Source organism: Pseudochaenichthys georgianus, chromosome 17 (genome assembly GCF_902827115.2).
Source record: "Pseudochaenichthys georgianus chromosome 17, fPseGeo1.2, whole genome shotgun sequence".
In the NCBI taxonomy this organism is placed as follows: Eukaryota; Metazoa; Chordata; class Actinopteri; order Perciformes; family Channichthyidae; genus Pseudochaenichthys; species Pseudochaenichthys georgianus.
The window spans coordinates 14,775,536-14,796,178 of NC_047519.1; the positions used below are offsets into that span (position 1 = coordinate 14,775,536).

Below are 20,643 nucleotides of genomic sequence, written 5' to 3' on the forward strand. Positions count from 1 at the left end.
ACAGAACCTAAAGAGAAGTGCAAAATAAGACTCACTGTTTTAATCCGTATTGTTAGTTTCCACTTCACAGTCTCAGCCTATTTTGTGAGGATATAGATTAACCGTTATCCAAACAATTTCTAATAAAGTTAGCCACTTATAATGATCTTTAAAGGGTTGATTTGGACACAGATTGATATGGTTCAGTTGTTAAATTCCCTAATTATCACTGTTCATCCCTCCGACCCATCTTATGGCGCATTCCACTACAGGGCCTCGCTCGGCCTCGCTTGGTATGGCTAGGCCTCGTTAGGTCTTGGTAGGCCAGGCTCACTGCTGGGGCAGTAACTATAGTAACGCAGTGTAGGCGGAGCCGTGACGTCATCTTCAATGCGAACCACAGAAAACCAACATCAGCCGTTAGCTGTTAGTACTCAAGCTCACAGCTCCTCATATCTGTTCAGAATCTAGACAAAAGTTAAACAAGTACAAACCACATGTCAGTGTCATGGCGAATACAGTCGCTGGTTTATTTATGTCTGTAGGCCATTGTTGTGAGTGTGGACGGTCGGAGCATATACTGCGTTAGCTCAGCTGATCTCCATTCAGAAAACACGCATTTTAAAAGATTTTTCGCTTTTTTTTTTACTTCGGCATCATTTTGAAACGTGTATTACAATTAAATCAGGGTCAAATATGACCTGCTCCATCGAAATCAGTCTCATTGACCCGAAGACACATTTTGAGTTGTATACACTGTTAGAAAGAGGATATTCCCAGCTTTCTAATACTATCAGGATTGTTTTTGTACTCCAAATATTAAGCGAAATATGTCACATTATATAATGACTGTCACCGAGTCCTCATTTTGAGAAAAAGGCCTTTAAAGTTTCCTCTTCTCTGGAATCCATCGATCTGATTGATTATTAGCGGAGCAAATGATCAAAATACTACGGAGGGGAAATATTTTCGTTTGGAGGGGAAGCTCGCGAGTGTGTGTGTGTGTGTGTGTGTGTGTGTGTGTGTGTGTGTGTGTGTGTGTGTGTGTGTGTGTGTGTGTGTGTGTGTGTGTGTGTGTGTGTGTGTGTGTGTGTGTGTGTGTGTGTGTGTGTGTGTGTGTGTGTGTGTGTGTGTGTGTGTGTGTGTGTGTGTGTGTGTGTGTGTGTGTGTGTGTGTGTGTGTGTGTGTGTGTGTGTGTGTGTGTGTGTGTGTGTGTGTGTGTGTGTGTGTGTGTGTGTGTGTGTGTGTAATTTTGCATTTGTGAGTATTGTGTTTGTTTTCCGTGGAAAACACTCACGAGAAACACCGGCTGTTGTTAAGCCTGCAGTGACGTTAAGTTACTCCGTTCTCGCTTGTAATTATGCCGTTACAAGCTTCAAAGTTGTATTTATCCTCTGAATTTGCCGAAACAAGTTTAATGTTCTGAAAGCCAAGACTTTGTTTAATTGAAATCCTTTGAAAACAAACTGTACCGGACCCTGCCGTGTTATCTATGATTACTATACTCTTACATTCATAATGTCAGCCGGAGGGAGGGGGGGCGGCGCTGCGGAAGAGCAGATTGCGAGTCCCTTTACAAGCTTCAAAAATGTATTTATCGTGTGATTTTGGAAATAAAAGTTTCATATTCTGAAAGCCAAGAATTTGTTTGTTTAAAATCAAACAAAACACCCGAACCCCGAAAAAATAGTTTTTTACGTAAATCCACGTTTATTTTGAAATGAGCCGTTGCGACTTCCAACTGATTTCGATAGAGCGGGTCACAAATATGTTCATTTTGTTGTAGTTGTAGCCCCCTTGCCAGCGATTCTCTCTCTAGTTTAGCATACTCAGCCCGACTCAGCCTGGTTGTTGGCCCGGAAAGAACATCGATTTTATGGGGCCAGAAAAACGATGAAATAGTACCCGCTAGCCGGTACTACGCTAAGTGTAAACGCAACCAAAAACGGGCCGGGCACGGCACGCTTAAAGCAAGCTCCGCGCTGTAGTGGAAATGCGCCATTAGTGTAATACAATCAATCAGATGAGATTCTCTGAGATGCTGATTGTGATCCAGGTTCCCCTCAACAACCACTAACTGATACCACATAATAATCCAATGCTTCAAATCATTGCACCAAGGTCCTTTATGTCTTTATTCAAGTCCATCAACATATTGGTTCATATTTGAACATTATTAAACCCTTTAGCAATGGATTTCATAAGCAACCTGTGATCCGAAGAGTAGACTTTGACTGAGGAAGAGCTCCTCAGGGTCTGCTGTAAGGGGTCCCTCATTTCCGTCCGCAGGGTTTTTGCGAAGCCCCATCCCCCCTGATCTGGTCAGTGTCTGCACCATTTCGTGGTCCAGGAGAGCCTCTTTCATACCCTTCTGCTGGACAAACCCGCTCATCATGGGACACCTGGATGAAGTGGAGCCAATGACAGGCTTGGTTCTGTTGAGAACATACATCTCGTGGCCGTGGTCATCGCGGTACTCTTCCAGCTGCGCAAACGTGGTGGGTCCGTCAGAATAGTCGTTCACATAGAGGATGCTCTCTTCCTTGCTGGTACAGTAGGACCCTCCTTCTTCTTTGCGGAACTGCTGGTGACGAGTGTAGATCATTATCAACAGGAGAACGGCAGTTAGTGCCAGCAAGGAGATACCAACAGCAATGGCGGTCTGCGTAGCAGGGCCAAGAGCATAGAAGTCCATGCTGTCCTGTTCATAGAGCAGCTCCTGGCTAACGTCCAGAACCTCTGGCTGATAGAAGGAGCTAGATGAAGAGGAAACAACGGATTGCATGTTCAAACGTGGCCAGAACTGGGATGAATATGAAGAAGAAGACATGTTGACAGCCAGATGAAAGGTGACTTTGGCTACACCACCGGGGTTCCAGGCTTCACACTCGTAACGCCCAGCATGTGCAACAGTCACGTTGCTGAGGAACAGCATACCGCTGCCCATGTCCGGATCAAAGCTGTCCCTCTCGCCGCCCTCCTCGGTCCCACGCACAAGCCCCTGGATTCCTCCAACACCTCCAATCTTGATCCCTCCACTGCTGGGCAGGGCTGTAACCACTCCTCCAGCTCCAGGCCTGAAGAGCTCCCCATTGGGTCCCAGCTCCTGAACCAGGCCTCGAGGTGATAACTGGGCCTTGCCATGGGAGGCTTTCTTCCAGGTCACTTGGGGCTGAGGGTATCCTGAGGCCTGGCAGGAGACTCGGAGGCTCTCCCCTAATCGCACAGTCAGGTGGCTTGGCTCCAGCTGCACCACAGGTGGGATGCAGACCAGACTGTTGGGAGCCACCTCCACCAGGCTGAGGTGGGAGAGGCGAGGAGGTTCAGAGCACATCAGCCGCCGCTGTTCGGCAGAGCTCAGAAGACGCTGTCCGTCTTCGCTGATCCAGGTTCTCAGCCAGCCTAGAGCGCAATCACAGCGCCATGGGTTTTCTGGAGATGAGGAATGGAAAAGACAAAGTTAACCAAGTGAATGGTTTTGTCAACTGCTGTTTCCAGTGACATGAATCAACTTTTAATCCCTAGTTTGAACCTGTATGGCAGAGAATCCCTTGGTTATAGAACAAAATCCATGAAAACAGCTGATGAATATCATTCGGTACAAAGCTCCGAAAAAGATGTTAAATGGACCTAGATGTTGGTGTTCATTTTTCTTCCAATTTCAACTTTTCAAGCAAGGTCACAAATTGGCTCAATTAACATTCGCCTCATGTTCACTGCCATTCTGTGCTAGTTAAGGGTTAACAAAAACATTGCCTTGCTTGTGTGCATGTGTGACAGTGCCCTTACTTGGGTTAAAGTTCCTGTAGTGCACAATATATAACATTTTGAAAGTCTTAAACAACTGAGCAAACTCATGTGATAAGGTTGAAAGTCCCAGAACAGCTGCTAAATTGACCCTAAGGCATAGGTACACATATTTATTTTTCTCATTATTATTTAAAATTATTTTGAGTTTTTTGGCGTCCATTGCAGGACTAATTGCCCTCAACAGGAGGTCTCTTTTGTAGACAGTGTGCCTTTCATTTTTTCTTTAAAATGATGTCTTTGATGGATTACTCTTTCATTAAAGGATTATGGCTTGATGAAACCCTTTGATAGATAAAACATTTTTAAAGGCACTTCATTTTCATTGACATGAGCAAGCAGCCAGTTCCTCAAAGTTGTGGTATGGAAGCATTTTTCAAGGCACTTTGAATTCCAATACAGAAATTATGTGTTTAGGTATTCTGTTCACGCTCTGCCTACCTGTGACACGGAGCACCTGCAGGCTAACAAGCGGTTTGAGTGACGAAGCCCCCAGGGTGCGGAGGTGATTTCTGCTGAGGTCCAACAGAGCCAGAGATGACAAGCCAGACAGAGCCTGCTCAGCCAGCAGCTCTATGCTGTTCTCCTGCAGGTGAAGCTCCTGCAGACGCTGCAGATGGCACAAAGACATAAAGCAGAGAAAGGCAAATGTTAAAGGAGGAGGAAAAGTATAAAGACGGGATGACTCAATTCCACCTGACTCAGTCTGCACTGTATTACAGTATGCTAGGGATTAATCCAACATGTTGTTATGTCATGGATTTACAGTTGCAGACGTCATCCTATTTAAGCCTTTAAAAGGTATCCTGTATTGGAATAGCTTGAGCTTTGCTAGCAAAAGTGAAGCTTTTTCCCTTTACCAAAAACAATTGAAGACTGCTAAGAAATCAAAAGCTTGGTTGCTGTATTACTATATTAACTACGTTTTGATCATTTCTGAATTATTGGCAAGAAGTCAGACACATTTCTGACATTATATAGCATCCAAAAACCTAGAGCTGCTGTGATTACCCTCTGTATAATGTGAAAGTATGATGGTATTCTTAGTGCCGCCATCACATTGCGACCACCCCTACAGGGGTAATTTTGTCTGCAATGTCTCACTCCTGTGCAACTTCAAACAACTGACGCATGCTTCAGCAAAGTGCATTTCCACCATTTTCCCCACACCTGTCATCTTATTTTTTTATGTTTAATGCCTTTTCGCCTTGTGTCTTGTCTTGTTTTACTTCATGTCTTTGTATTTTCCCGCCTGTGTGATTGTCTGATTTTGTTGACCTTCTGCCCTTGTGTTTTTTCTCTGCCTTCTCCAGCTGTGTCTTTTCTTTATGATTAGTTTTGTATGTATACGTCCCTGTCTTCTATAGTGTTCCCTGTCAGTTCGTTGTCATTGTTTCCCTAGTTTGGTTCAGTCTGTCAGAGTTCCTGGTTACCTGTCTGTATCATTCTGGATTTTCCTCGTCTATCATCTTGTTTTTGTTACTTGTTTTGCTTTGCAACTTTTCCTTTTGTTTTTACCTTGCATGTTCCTTCAGTTTTAGTTAGTGTTTATATGTACCAGATTTAATTTAATAAAGCTCACTTTATTTATGCTTATACTTTTTTACCTGCCTCCCCTCTGTCATTTTGCAATTGGGTCCAGATTTTCCTTTCCCGACACCAGCACCCAAAGAAAACGAGTTCAGAACGTTTTCATGGGTTTGCACTGAGGTAGTGATCGTTCTTACATTGGTCTTCAGTCAGTATAATACTTGTAGCTTGTGCCAATTTCACAGCTTTCTTTGTATGTTCATTGCAATACAATATTCATAGTAAACATCTGTGCTGGAATTAAGGAAGGAAGTTGGTGTTAAAATTAGTAATGTGATTAATGCGTCATGTTTCCAGATTAGTCCACAGCATTAATGACAGCCTTACTTTAAACATTTGTATCCATTAATCCATTCCATTATCTCATCTCATTAACCTGCAGTCCCCTGAAGGTGTAGTCCTGCACTTTACTGATCTGATTCCCGGCGAGGTACAGGATCCGGAGGTGCTCCAGACCCCGAAACATGCCCGGAGTGACCAGGTGGATGAGGTTGCCGTTGAGGGCCAGCTCCAGCAGCTGCCCCTGGCTGAGGAACGCCCCCGGCTCCAGGGCTGAGATACTATTATTCTGAAGGTAGAGGTAATGAAGGCTGCCAAGGCGAGTCAGGTCCTGAAGACGGATCTGCACTATAGCGTTGTCCTGGAGGAAAATGGTCTGCAGCGGAGACAGGGTAAATCAAATCAGTGGAGTGATCACAAATGAATTACATTAGAGACACAGTGGAGGGGATGTGATGTTTGAATTTGTTTTCTACAGGAGTGTGAGCGTGGCCTGTTGCTGTGCTGTGCTCACCGAGTAGAAAAATGTATTAACCATGAGGAGAGATTACATTAACAACGGGGCCACTGTAAGAGCTGTCTGCGCTCACTGGGCTGTGCAGAGCTTTGGATATATGTTAATGTTACAAACAATGTGGAACGAGCAAGTTCCAGATAGCAATGGCTCTGAGAATGTGGGTTCTGCAGTATGTTCCCTTTCCTTTGTGGCTCACTTATTTTTGCCAAATGCTGCAGAAATCACAGACCTTGTCAGCAAACAAAAAATAAATGTTCAAGTGATTGGAACTACACACTTTGTGCTTGACCCACAATGCATGGCTTGTGCAACCACTGGAGATGTTTTTCGAAGGAAGCAAACACGGCCCCTGAGTTGAAGAATGATCGACGAGATAGACCTGCTGATTGAGGTTAATGGCACAATTTATGCGCTATGGTCTTCATTAATATTCATGGACTGTAGTAATGTTGTGGGGCCTGAACCCCGGGAGGAAAAGACGTGTAATGTTTAACATCTTCTCAACAGATGATCAGAGAGTATGCAAGAGTCACTTTCTGAGCAAGAATGAATAATTACACAGGCAACAGCGCAGCCCCCCCCCTCAGGCTCGCATCAAAGAGGGTCACGGCGAATTGATTAACCACAATCATTTCAGGGTAATAAGAATGGATCAGAGAGGGAGTTAGCAGATACAAAAGCACTGATGCGGAAGGGTGAATGGGGGAGGGTGGGGGGGGGGATCAGCTGCCATGCTATATTATGTGAGCTAGCACCCTCAGTTATATATATATTATGGTCGATCGGCCAACTGACCTCGGTTACAGAGGGGACGCCATGCGGGATTTCTTTGATCCCTAGAGATCCGCACTCCACTGTTAGGCTGTAGCAGCGACAGCCGGACGGGCAACCAACGCACGGCCGAGGGACGAGGGTCCCGATGATGAGGGCGAGGCAGGAGAGCCACGAGATGACCATGGCGGTTTTTACGGTAGACCTTCAGAGACAAAACCTTGAGAGGGAAGAGAATAGACACATCAATCACTCAGTTACAAGCCAGTGGCGGCCTAGGGGTGCCGCCCCACCTACCACATACAAAATTAAAATTAAAAATATATTTAAAAAAATATTTTTTTATTTTTATTTTTAATAAACAAGATAAATATTATATAATTGGTATCAGTAAAATGTATAATCTACAATAAAATCTAGTTTAAAATTGTGTTACGACTATGTCTAAAGTTACTGATAAGTCACATGTTTCCTGCCTGGCCTTGCCCATGTATCATTACCTTTATATTAGGGCTGTCAGTCGATAAAAATATTTAATCGCGATTAATCGCATGATTGTCCATAGTTAATCGCGATTAATCGCATGATTGTCCATAGTTAATCGCGATTAATCGCAAATTAATCGCACATTTTTTATCTTTAGCGTTATTAACGCGTTAACTTGACAGCCCTACTTTATATATATAGTCTATGGTCATTACCCTCTCTCGTCTGGGCGGTAAGAAAGGAGCCCTCAACCAGTGCAGCAGCAGCCACTAGCAGCTGACTGTTGCTATCTGTAAACTATGATGCCGAAACATACTTTCAGCCAATCAGCGTCGTCAAATCTGATGATCACCGGGCGCCAATGTCAGCGCCCGGTCCAGTCTGTGAGTAGTTTGGACACTAGTGACTCGTATCCGGTGGGGTGACGCAGTACGGCAGTAGTTGATGAGGATGGCTTCATATGCAGGTGGAGTCACCGGACCTCGGTCCCCGCCCAATTCCGTTCAAGGGCTAATCTCCAATCCTTTCGAAAGAAGAAGTTTGGGAGATAAACTGTTGCTTAAAGACCTTGAACCGGACCAACCCGATTTGCAAGCTCGTGAAAAAGACAAAACGTATCAACAAGGCTTCTCACGTAGCGTAGGTACACCAGAAAGGCATGGCTAGCTGGATGCAAACAGGTAAATGCTGTCTTTTGTTTCCCATGCTTGCTCTTCAAACAGCCGGGGACAGATACGATCTGTTCAGAAACTAGACAAAAGTTAAACAAGTACAAATCACAGACTGTCTGTGTCATGGAGAATACAGTCGCTGGTTTATTTATGTCTGTAGGCTATAGGCCGTTGTTGTGAGTGTGGACGGTCGGAGCATTTACAACGTTAGCTTAGCCAAGCTCCATTCAGAAAACATGCATTTTAAAAGGTTTTTCGCCTGCCGTCTGTCTGCAGACTTGTCAAAGCATTAATTCATGGTTTTTACTAACCCGTATCAGTATGTTGTTACTTCGGCATCATTTTGAAACGTGTATTACAATTAAATCACGGTCAAATATGTTCATCTTGTTGTAGTTGTAGCCCCCTTGCCAGCGATTCTCTCTCTAGTTTAGCATACTCAGCCCGACTCAGCCTGGTTGTTACTGGCCCTAGAACCATGATTTTATTGGGCCAGAAAAACTGTGAATTAGGACCCGCTAGCCGGTACTAGTCCAAGTGGAAACGCAACCAAAAACGGGCCCCGCACGGCTCGGCACGCTTAAAGCGAGCTCCGCGCTGCACTGGAAACGCGCCATTACATCACCAGAAGTCCTAATTTAAGGGGTAATTTCTCCCAAAAAAATGTTTTTACTCACTATATCAACAGCCCCACCAAAAATATTTTCCACCAGCCGCCACTGCTTACTACCCTTTTCCTTCAGGGTAATGCATTCCATCCACCATGCAAAGATTGACAGTGGCTGCAGATCTGTTACACATGCAGATTGTTGTGAAATGGCAAGGGAGGCTTGATAAAAAGCACTTGTTTACTCGAATGAAAAGTGCGCTTGTAAATAAAATGGATTATTATTATTATAAAAAAAGCATTGGGAACATATGTCCTTTTCCCCGCCTGGTTTCCATTCAACTGTGTCTAGTCAGTGGAATTGCAGCAGCTTCTATTATGGGCTTCAATTAATTAAAGATGGGATAAAAAGATGTGCAGGTTGCCTCAAGGACCTCTCTCGCCTTTTTAATGCATCTGCAAACACACACACTCCTATTTCTGTCTCTCTCTTTGTCTTACTTTGTCCCACACACACACTCGTGGAAATGTGCTGCAAAGAGATGGAGGCTTCCGTTTTGACCCTGGTAATCTTTGAAACCATGTTTACTTTCTCAAAGCAAACCTCAATTGGCAAGCAGCTCTAATCATCTGATCAAAAAACATCAGTGTCGGCCGCTAGCTTCACCAGCAATATCTTCCTTTGATATAAACCCATTACTGAGCAACTCATCCATGCACTTTTTTTTCCTTCTTATACAGCCCAGGAGGGATTTATTGTCTCGCTCTGCAGTTCATGTTGGACATCCAATATCATGCAGCCCGGCGGTGTTCACAATAGTTAATCGGCAACAGATAACCTGAACATACTGCAGTGTTGGAGATAAAATATGTGTTGAAATGTCACACTGAGCCTGTCAATCAGATTTATTAAACCTAGAGAATCTTCATCCAGATGAGAAGCCGCCATGTCATTGATCCAATCACAAGTCTGACAATATTATAAAACATTCATGTGCACCACAGCCTTGGTTCCATTTCCCATTGAGCCTGTCTGACTTGTGAAATCTCTAGTTTGCTTAAGATTGTGGAATCACTCAGACAGATAATTGATGGCATTTGCATCTCGTGCGGAATCATTTGGATATCATCTAGTTTATTAATTATTTGAATGCACACAGATCTCATTACCGATGAGGGATTAGAGGGTCTTGCCGCTGCTAAATATTCACTTTGCAGGGTGTTTGAACTATTCTGTCAGATTGATATCAAGCGTGTCACATTTGTCGCGCGATAATCCAGACCAGTAATTTACTGCTTAAATGCAAAAGCAATGGGATCACTATTTCAGCGCCTGAGAAGTCATTTACTGTGCAGCGCACTGCATTAAGGAAATGAGCAATGAACTGGATTTTTAATATTGCATGTTTGAAAGCATTTACGAGGATAGCCGGGAAGATTAATACAATGTGACCTACATAAGCCTTTCAATCGTCTTCTCTCAGCGAAACAGAGAGAGACACTTATTAACAAAAGCATGCTATTTCCTCTCCAGCGCGCTCCCCAAACAAGCGTAGGAGAGAAATTATGTACTTCTATTGTTGGGGAGGGAAAGCGGAAAAATTGAATTTTGAATAAGGCCTTGGTCTGTCATTGAGCTTTTGTTACTTCTCGCTGTGAGATGACTTTTAAATAGCTTTGCCTGAGAAGTCTCAGTAGGGAACTAGAGAAGAAGACGCACGCCTGCCCCTCGGCTAAGAAGAAGAATACTCACAGAACAGGGTGCACAGTCTGATATTTGTTGTTAGAATATGAGCCAGACATCCAAGGGTGTAACTTTGGTTTGAGAAGTGGGGGACACACAATCCAGTACATACAGTAATACAGTCCTCCGCAATGAAACATTGTTCTTGATTTAATTCCATTTCCTGCCTTTCTACAAATATATATTAGGGACTATGGTGTTAACTAATCCAAGAAAAATGTGTAGTGTATATAATGAGTGTGCAAACTTATCTATTATCCTATCCATGTGAACCTGTTTTATTTGTGATGACCTCACATCCTATAGGGGGGTCCGGGGGCATGTACCCCCGGTAAAATTGTTTTCTTTAAATTGAAGTTAAAGGCTTCAATCTGGTGCACAAATTAAGAGATGTATGGATACAGCTCTCAACACTCATATGAAACAGAACTGTATATATTTCAATACTCCAAAAACTTAGAATATGCTCACAACCAATAACAAATGATTGATAAACTCCTCTCTCCTATCTTTATCTTACCTAGTCTGCATTCTTTCTTTTTATTTATGCATATTTTACTAATCACTCCCCTTTCAAACTGTGTTTTTTTATTTTTTACTGACATTGGAATTATTTTTTTATTTATTTTGAACAACTATATTAAATAGATGGAAATATTTGTTTAGACCAAACCGTTTGAGACCCACTGAGATAACTTAGACTAAAGTTTACAATATACTCACTCAGCGAGTCCTTTACCTCCCTGAGCTGATGTTATCTCAGCCTCTCAGTCCGACAGGAGAGGACTCTCCCTCTCCTTATTGTTGAAACAGCTTCTAATCTCCGTTAGCTCCGAGCTAGCACCAGATGCTAACAATGACCCCCGTAACTCTCTCTGTCTCTCTCTCTCTCTGTCTGTCTCTCTCTCTCTCTCTCTCTCTCTCTCTCTCTCTCTCTCTCTCTCTCTCTCTCTCTCACACAAAATGCGCTCCTGCCACACACACACAGACGCTCCTCCGTGACGATAACGATTTGCGTAAAAAAATTAATTAAAAAAATCATTTGACATTTGACATTTGGGATTTTGAAAAGTATCCCCAGTGGAAATTACGCCCATGCAGACAACAATGCAAATGACACGCTGCCAGAGAAAATAGTTTATGCATTTCTATTGCTTATTTAACTTTTACATTGAGTTTAAATAAAGCCTCAGAGGCAATCATGCCATGGTTTGAGTGTTCACCTAGAGTCATCAGTGTCTGCAAACAGGGAAGACACAAATAAAACACTGATGTTTTTTCTAAAAATAATGCTGCTGACTGCAACTTGTTTTACGGCTTTTGCTCTCCCATTTCAGATTCAGTTTGCACTCACTCTGCTCATTTTGTGTCATGCTGATGTGGGATTTCAGTGGTAAGAGGTCAATTTGTTCATTTCAGTCGCAGTAATCCTCAGCGGAACATGCGTAATCTGCACAATCAGATGCTCGTTAGCTAAACCGCTCTCGCCGTTTTCATGGATGGGGGGGGGGAGACTTTGTTTGGCGGGAAATATCCAGGTCAGCAATAAATATGTGTAAATAGGATGATGATGTTTGTGTACAAAAACAGGGAAGACCTACCAGGGCATCCAGGCTTAAATGTAATGGGATAACCACGATAAAAAAAAGTTAACAGCATTTCCTTACAGTTAGAAAATAACAGAATGTAATCAAGTTACATCACTTTAATATTGGGATACTTAGATTAGGGTAAGTAAAACATTTTTCAGGTAACTAACGAATTCCATTTTTTAAGAGGCTCTGTTATTGTTTTGGGGGGTTTCCCTTTCCTGTAGTGTGTTTTCTAGGTTTGTGTGCATGTAATGGTTAGCAAAGGCTAAAAGGGAGTTTCTCGCCCACAAACTCCCCCCCCCCCCCCCCCCCCCCCGATTGAAACGCCTCTATTGGACTGTAACACTCAGGTTTCTATTGGCTAGCGCTCCACATTGTACATGATAGGCTAAGGAGCGAGAAACATCTAAGCGGTTGACCAATCACAACAGAGCCAGCCAGTTGACCAATCAGAGCAGACTAGGCTCTGGTTTCAGACAGAGGGTGAAAAGAGGTGCTGCAGCACAGGCAGTATGAGAACAATACAAACCTTTTTGTCACAGTAGAGGCTCTAAATACAAATATGGACCTGTAAATGAGCAGAATACGTCTTCTTCAAAGCAACCCTCCCACTATGACTGTAACTAATTATGTAAGACATCACACAAAGCCTGTTGTGCATTCAGTATCAGTATGCGGCTCCGCAAACATTATTTCATACTGGCTTCAAGTTTGGGCCTTTTTCTGAAATTACAATTGTCTCTTTCTTCATGACAAAGCCCTTTGTTTTTTCTGAAGCTACAACCAGATCATCCTCTGCTGAACAATCGCAGCTTTGGTGGCCAAACATTAACAGAAAAGAAAATTCACTTATGTTTTTATTTGCTCTTTTTCTTCAAAGGAAGGTGGGTGTTGATGTGTCGGAGGTGCAGCAGACAGTCGGAGCGCTGGAGGCAGAAGCAAAATTCACATCCCCGCGCTGTCACCGGTGCAGGTCGGCCTCATCCGTTGTTATGGTAACTCTTGTGATGAGGAAAAGGTTTGCTCTCTGGGCCCGAAGGCCAGGCACCATTCCTTTGAGCTTGTGTTAGGCAAACAGCTCAACATAAATAGAAGCTGACATTTCCAGGGGACAATTGCTCACAGGAAATCGAGCTATGTGATGACCCTGAGCTAAACCTTACATTCTCTTTTAGACAAGTCTTTTTCTCCTGCCTAAACTTTCCCCCCTTTCTTTTGTAATCTCTCCTCCCTTCATATTTCCTTCCCCCCCCCCTTCTCTGACCTCCTCCTTTTTTCTCATCCCTCGTCCTTCTGCGGTGACTGACAGGTGCTAAATCATTTGTCTCAGAGCATCCTTTTCTCCACAAATAGACCGAGGCCGGGGCGCTTTGAGAACACTGTGGCACTAAACCAAGAGTAGCATACTGACTTTGAGTGATAGTCCCGACCACACACACACACACACACACACACACACACACACACACACACACACACACACACACACACACACACACACACCACACCACACGCACGCGCACGGCACGCACACACACACACACACACACACACACACACACACACACACACTCACTCATAAACACAAACATGCGGAACATGAACGCAAAGTAGCACTTGTACACTAGCCACCGACAGTCAGGGACACACACTCGCACACTCGCACATCCCGCACACAACCAGCCATCATTCAAAGAGTCGGGCCAAGTCGGATACAAACTGGCAGCTATGTAAGCGCTCGCTCGCTCGCTCGCACGCACGCACGCACACACACACACACACACACACACACACTTAGTGTCAGCGGTAAAGAAAGCTCGGTTAATAAGCCTGCATTGATTTCTTTATATGGCCACTACAACTCTGTCCAGCTTGGCCATTGATTTTCACCATGAAAGCAGATATTTGGGTGTTGGATTTGGGATTGCATTTGTTGATGTCTTAAATGGAAAGAAAAGTAATGAATGCAGGTTTCGCTTGAATAGCTGTGTGTGTGTGTGTGTGTGTGTGTGTGTGTGTGTGTGTGTGTGTGTGTGTGTGTGTGTGTGTGTGTGTGTGTGTGTGTGTGTGTGTGTGTGTGTGTGTGTGTGTGTGTGTGTGTGTGTGTGTGTGTGTGTGTGTGTGTGTGTGTGTGTGTGTGTGTGTGTGTGTGTGTGTGTGTGTGTGTGTGTGTGTGTGTGTGTGTGTGTGTGTGTGTGTGTGTGTGTGTGTGTGTGTGTGTGTGTGTGTGTGTGTGTGGCAGAATCCCTCTCTAAGCAACAGCAACACTCCCGACACATCTCCCTGTGGGGCATTTGGTCTGAAACGTACTTATTCAAACTCCATAAATCTTTGCTTTTTAAAAGTTCACATTATAAACTGCTGTGACAGGGCTGTGTAGGATGTAGAGACTGGTGTTGCTAATGTAAGCTGGCCGGCATAAAAGCTCAAAGGTTATTGAAATAGACGGTAAAGCAACCGAGAAACAGATTTCTTTGTCTGGGGCAATCTTATTACTCCATGCTACTGGGACTCCAACCCGATATATATGTTGAATAACAAGTGTCTGCTATGGCTCAACAGGTTTGTGTTGGAATTCCTGCAGTCAAATTTGATTTGTGACTGATAATTGAGAAGTAAAAGCGCAATGGTGACTTTATGACTCTACAATCGATATCCGTTTTCCAAGATTTACTTTTATGCACTCACTGTCCAGGAAGGGGGGATTGTAACTTCCCATCATCCTCGCTCAAAGCTTAAAGAGAGATTGTAAACCTCTTTTATCTTTTTACAATTTCCTTTTTGTTATTTCATGCTTTCTCTCCTCTAAAATCCACTTATCTGCAAGGCAGCACACATTATTGATTGATATAACCATTAGTTGCACCTTAAAAACCCTAATAAAAGGGCTCTTCATGAAAAATTGTTATCCAAAATGGACAGATTGAATCATCTTGAGTGCACTGTTCACAATCTTTAATAACAAAGTATTATTTTGATGGTATTTTGTCAAGAGTTGGATAAGAAGGTAAAACCACTGTCATGTCTGTCACTTTAATGCAGATACAAACCGAAGCAGGTTGAGTTAGCTTAGCATTACTCATCATATATTGTTTGTATAATCAGTAAACAATAAAAAACATGTGAAAAAGTCAGAGGGCTATTATCCGACGGTGACTTCCTGGAGTCTTGTTGTGTCATGAGGTGGACGGTTGAACAAAGCATCCTGCATTTTCTTTCTCGGAATAGTCACGATCCTAATGTTTTGTCACGTTTTTAGTTTTGTCTGTCTTGTTTTGGGTGTTATTTTGTAATTCTGTTCTCCCTGTGTCTTGTCTTCCTTCCTGCGTTTTTCTTCCTGTGTCTGATTGTCTAATTGTGTTCACCTGTTGCCCTTGTGTTTCTACCTCCCCTGCCCAGCTGTTTCTTGTCCCGTGATTACCCCTCTCTGTATGTAGTCTTGTCTTTCCCTGTGTTCCCCTGTCGGTTCATTGTTAGTCTTTCCCTTCATGTCACGTTCCATGTTTGTCCCTGAAGTGTTGATCCTGGAATCTTTACTCGTGCTCCCCTGAGTTGGTAATGTTAAGTTTGTTTCTTGTTTTCTTTTGTCATCGGTTTTTGTTAAATAAAGCTCACTTTTTGTTATCCCTTAAAACCCGCTTATTCTTTAATACTGCATTTGGGTCCTACCTTTTCCACGCACCGTAACAGGAATTCACCTAGAAGTAACTTGTGTGTTAAAAACATCTCAAACCTTAGGTATTAAAAAAAGCAGTTCTGCATAAATCAATTTTATATTCCAGCAGGGACACCGACCCGAGATATTTGGTAGTGTTTAATGGACATATTTGTTAAAAATGTGCCCAAAAGCAGGGAAAGCTCAGAATACTAGAAGAAAATGGGAATAATTTAGAAAAGTATTTATCCAACATTAGTACAAGGATAAAAAAAGTGTAATATTTCAAATATGTTAGTAAGTTACCTTTACTTAACTAACTGTTTTTATTATTGTTTCCGGTCTTTATGCTAAACTAAGATAACCTAAACTAAGCTACTCCTGTACAGTTACGAAAGCTGTATTGCTGGCAGGAAAGCACAAAGAGTGTATTCCCCGAAGTGATGATTGTGACTCTTTTTAGAAAACCAAATAAAGGAAACATGGTCTGACCGTGTGTGTGTTTTTTCTGTCAGTCATTGAATGCAGGCATTTTGCAATTGAATGTTTCATAAAGAAGTCTTGCCCTGTCTGTTTCCTGTTCTTCACATTTCTAAAGATTCCCCGAAGCATCACCTCTCTGACACTAACTCCTGTGTTTCTCATCCTTTCTTGAGTCGGCCCTTTTTCTAAAGTCGATTTTTCTGTAGTCTCTCTTTGTTTCTCTGGCACACCGTCTGTTCTAATTGTCAAGGTTGGTTGTTACAATCGATCAGAGCAATTTCACTCACAGTAGCCTCATCTGACAGGCTGCACAATTTATGAGTCAGTGGATTATACCAAGCAGAATAAATGGTTTATTTTTTTATATTTATTTGATATGCTCCATTTTCATCAATCTGATTGAACCGTGACCCGAAAGAACGAGATCGCGGATACAAGCGGCCGAGATGGGTTTTCTCCGCAGAGTGGCTGGTGTCTCCCTTAGGGATAAGGTGAGAAGTTCAGTCATCCGGGAGGGACTCGGAGTTGAGCCGCTCCTCCTTCGCGTCGAATGGAGCCAGTTGAGGTGGTTCGGGCACCTAGTTAGGATGCCACCTGGGCGCCTCCCTAGGGAGGTGTTCCAGGCACGTCCAGCTGGGAAGAGACCAAGGGGTAGACCTAGGACCAGGTGGAGGGATTATATCTCTTCGCTGGCCTGGGAGCGCCTTGGGATCCCCCAGTCAGAGCTGGTTGATGTCGCCAGGGAAAAGAAAGTTTGGGGCTCTCTGCTGGAACTGCTACCCCCGCGACCCGACCACGGATAAGCGGGAGAAGATGGGTGGCTGGATGGATGATTGAACCCCAATTCTGTTCACTTATGTCTCTGACTGGGGGAGTGTGTGAGGGAAGCCAAAGACACACACACACACACACACACACACACACACACACACACACACACACACACACACACACACACACACACACACGACTGTTGCTGAGTTGTTATGTTTCACATTGTAATGGATGGAGGGGAATCACACCCTCTTTCTATTGAAAAGAAAAACAATGACTTCCATTTTAATACTATCCCCAATTCTAATAAAAGTGTCCACATGAATGCGCTTGATTTGATTTAGTTTACTTTAACGCTGTTGCAGTATTGTGTTTCCCCGATGTTCCAGATGGGTGCATCTGAATTATACATACAACTCCTTTTATGGCAGCTCTGTTGAAAGTGCAGGTATTACTCAAGCAGCAATGAAATTGTGTTGCGCGCTGTGTTTGTCCAAAAATTGAATTATGTAATGCTACGATAAAGATCGCTTATCACCACGCCATATTGCTTTTCAGGAATATTGGGTGTGCATTGAATCCTCGCAAATTGTGTTTCTTTGTTGCCATGGAAGTGACTGCATCTGCAAGTGATGCATGTCACACGGATGTCAAATAACACTCGCTTGTACTGTGGTTGGCATATAGACAGGAAAATAATGAAATTGTAAAAGTAATCTGTTTTTCTCCCTATATTTCAGCTGATCTTCCCCACCTGCCCATACCGTTCTAAACCAAGTGCAGAATTGCTTGTGCGGTACAATTACAGCTTAAAGAGATTTCATTGTCTGGCAGACAGTAACCAATGAAAAATTAAAGATCTCTGCAGGCATAAGTAGTCAACTTGTCCGTACGAATCTGTCCACACAAGAAAGATCCCCCACACCCCCGGAGTTAAACAAACGAGGTTTTATGTCGGGGCGCGCTGTTTGGCTCCACACAGCTTCATGTAGAGAATAGCAATTAACCAGAGATGTGATTTTAAAAGTTGACTTTAAGGAAGATCTGGATCACTCAGAAGTCAGAATTAGGGAACATGACGGTCTTCCTGTGTAGCATGCAACAGTGAGCCACTAGTGTCCTAATCAGACTGTTTTCTTCCTGGCATCTCCCATAGTGTCACAGTGATGCTTCTGCCAGATTCTTAGCGGGTGTGTGCTGTGCTCAGCACTGATCTTATAATGTTTCATTCTTTCCCTCCATCACAACAGTATCACTTTAATATTCCTGTGTGATTTGAATACACAATGGCTCTGCAGTGAAATTACTTGTAGTTTATCTTCAAATTGTATTCTAAGATTAAGACAGCTGTTTAAGTGCTTTAGTACTGCGGCATGATGGGAAAATCTATAGACAATCTTAAGTAACGGCTCACTGCTGCCTTCATTTCAAATCTCTTTTCTCTTCATCTACGTTTATCAGAGGAGCAGCAAGACCAATTAGTTAGTGAGTGTATATCATGGGAGAGTGGCTCAGTAGCCAGTTTGATAGGGAATGCAAATAACAGTTATTTTCTTTATCAATTCATCTTGTATTTAACTGATTAGTTTTATTTGAAATATGAATACTTGAACTGTATTTTGGTCTATAAACTTTAAGAAGAGGATAAAATGTGGTCAGTGTTTCCAAAAGCCTCAATTGTGTTTTTTTGTTTTCTGAAAGATATTTAGTTTACTGTTTAAAAGTAGTACAAAAAACACAAGATATTCACATTTTAGTAGATGAAATCTGAGAATCTCGCCTCTTTTTTGTAAAAAATGACTTAAACCGTTTAATCGATTATCATATATACTGCAGATTTATCTAATCAATGAATCTTTGCAGTGCTATATTTGATACATCCTGCCAAAACAAAAGCAGTCCCAAACAACAGCGCTGCTATGAGACCAACATTACAAATGGGTCAATATTTAGCTTGTGGTCTTTTAAAGAGATTTCGATTCAACTTGATGCTACAGTTTGTGACGTTGTTGAATTGTGTATTGCACATCTACACAAACACAATCCATTGTATTAGGTACACCTGTACAGTCTAATGAAATCCAACACAACTATTCTGCCCTACAACGTACGGTGGTAGGCCAATTTCTATTATGCTCAGTTTTCTTGACACTGCCATAAAGATGTTATTACAGTCATATGTTTGAGCATTGAGGTTGGTGTCATTATGGGTTGTGCTGGACTGCATTCTATGTTTTTGAGTTTATCAAGATGTTTTGATATATGACCTCATCACAATATGATTGAAATAAAATATGCTAATTTTCATATTGAGTCATACATTGGACAGCATGATATTCTACCATTAGCAGAAATGTATAACATTAAGTCTTAATTTGGGTTTTCAGCTGTTGTTGTTGTTGCTTTTGTTATGCATTGAGATGTGTTTCTATTATTGGGTCCACCTCATCAATGACAACAAAGGTAGCCTCATTTTAAAAATAATAATATTGGCCTATTGGCTTCAACAACACCTGGACTAATCGATTAGTCGATGAACTCTCACAAAATCACGAACTTAATATGACAATTGATTAATGGGCATTTTTTCATTCAGAAATAGCAGACATAGCAGTTTGCAGCTTCTCAAATATCGAGATTTTCAGCTTTTTTCTGTTTTCATATCATACTAAAGTGAAATCTTTGTGTTTTGGACTAACAGAACCAGACATTTACTGACGTCACATTGGACTTTGAGAATTGTATGGACACATCGATTGATCCAGAACATGAATGGCTAGATGTATTAATAATGATAGCAATCTTTATTTACAGCCCGAATTCCAGATATGACTGCAGTCTACATTTTATTTGAAACTATAAAAACATATTCACCCAAATAAATCGGGATGTTCTCAGGAGCAACGATGACTCAATTTGGGGTTTGGATGCCTAAAAGGGAACCTTAGTGTAAACTAAATGTTGTTTAATTTAACTTTTACTTCTTGATACAATCCTACGCACAACACACACCAGACCTTTTGTTCCACTCTCACGCGCTAATCTCCCAAAGTACACCGCAGACAGTTCCATACTTCAATACACAGCAACAAAAACAATCTTCCTTCATGTGGATTAAACCGTATGAAATGTGATTCTCTAACAAACAACATTTGAAAACCTCTATCCCAAGCGCGCACTGTCCCCACAAAAACACAAAACTGCGTCCTACCGTTTCCCTGCTTGCGTGGACTTGATCCCGGCAGTGGTCTTCTCACTTGGAATACGGATTTTTAAAGAAAAAAAGGAAAAGGATAAATCCCAGTTCAAATCAGTGCAGATAGATGAGCAGGAGCATTGTTTGCCTCCTATCGCTCGCTTTTCTTTCCACTCGTTTCTGACTGGGCAGAGGTTTAGTATCCACACTGGCTGAGCTCGTCCATTCTAATTGGACGCTGGGATCCCGAGGAAGCTGCTCACCAATCTGACTGCCAATGTGGACGACAGCGCTGATGGTGGTCGATATACACTTGTATCCTCCTCCTTTGGTAGTGTTATTTGTCTTGATTAATTTCCCCCTTTCTTCCCTTGTTTTCCCGACAATTATATCCTCCAATAGTGACCCACTCCTCTGATTATCCCTGCTTGACTTTACTCCCTCCCCCTTTTAGAGTGAGAGAGAGAGAGAGAGAGAGAGAGAGAGAGAGAG

The 20,643-nt window shown here is 42.6% G+C and overlaps 1 protein-coding gene across 1 annotated transcript; it reads right to left on the reverse strand.

Annotated features, from left to right (window-relative positions):
* Nucleotides 1-1,224: 1,224 nt before the first annotated feature.
* Nucleotides 1,225-20,435, reverse strand: lrrc24 (leucine rich repeat containing 24). The gene is made up of 5 exons (XM_034104974.2): nucleotides 20,167-20,435; nucleotides 6,968-7,163; nucleotides 5,753-6,031; nucleotides 4,228-4,396; nucleotides 1,225-3,411 (listed from the first exon to the last, which is right to left on the reverse strand). The coding sequence occupies exons 2-5, from the start codon at nucleotides 7,127-7,129 to the stop codon at nucleotides 2,165-2,167; spliced, it is 1,857 nt and encodes a 618-aa protein (XP_033960865.1). The 5' UTR covers nucleotides 7,130-7,163; nucleotides 20,167-20,435; the 3' UTR covers nucleotides 1,225-2,164.
* Between the last annotated feature and the right edge of the window lie 208 nt (nucleotides 20,436-20,643).

What these genes read in the sequence shown, in the direction of transcription:
- lrrc24 (XM_034104974.2), bottom strand. Translation starts at nt 7,129, where the DNA reads ATGGTCATCTCGTGGCTCTCCTGCCTCGCCCTCATCATCGGGACCCTC. An exon ending in GCGTCCCCTCTGTAACCGAG is followed by an intron (nt 6,032 to 6,967) that starts GTCAGTTGGCCG and finishes TCTCCGCTGCAG; the next exon opens with ACCATTTTCCTCCAGGACAA. An exon ending in GCAGGTGCTCCGTGTCACAG is followed by an intron (nt 3,412 to 4,227) that starts GTAGGCAGAGCG and finishes CCTCATCTCCAG; the next exon opens with AAAACCCATGGCGCTGTGAT.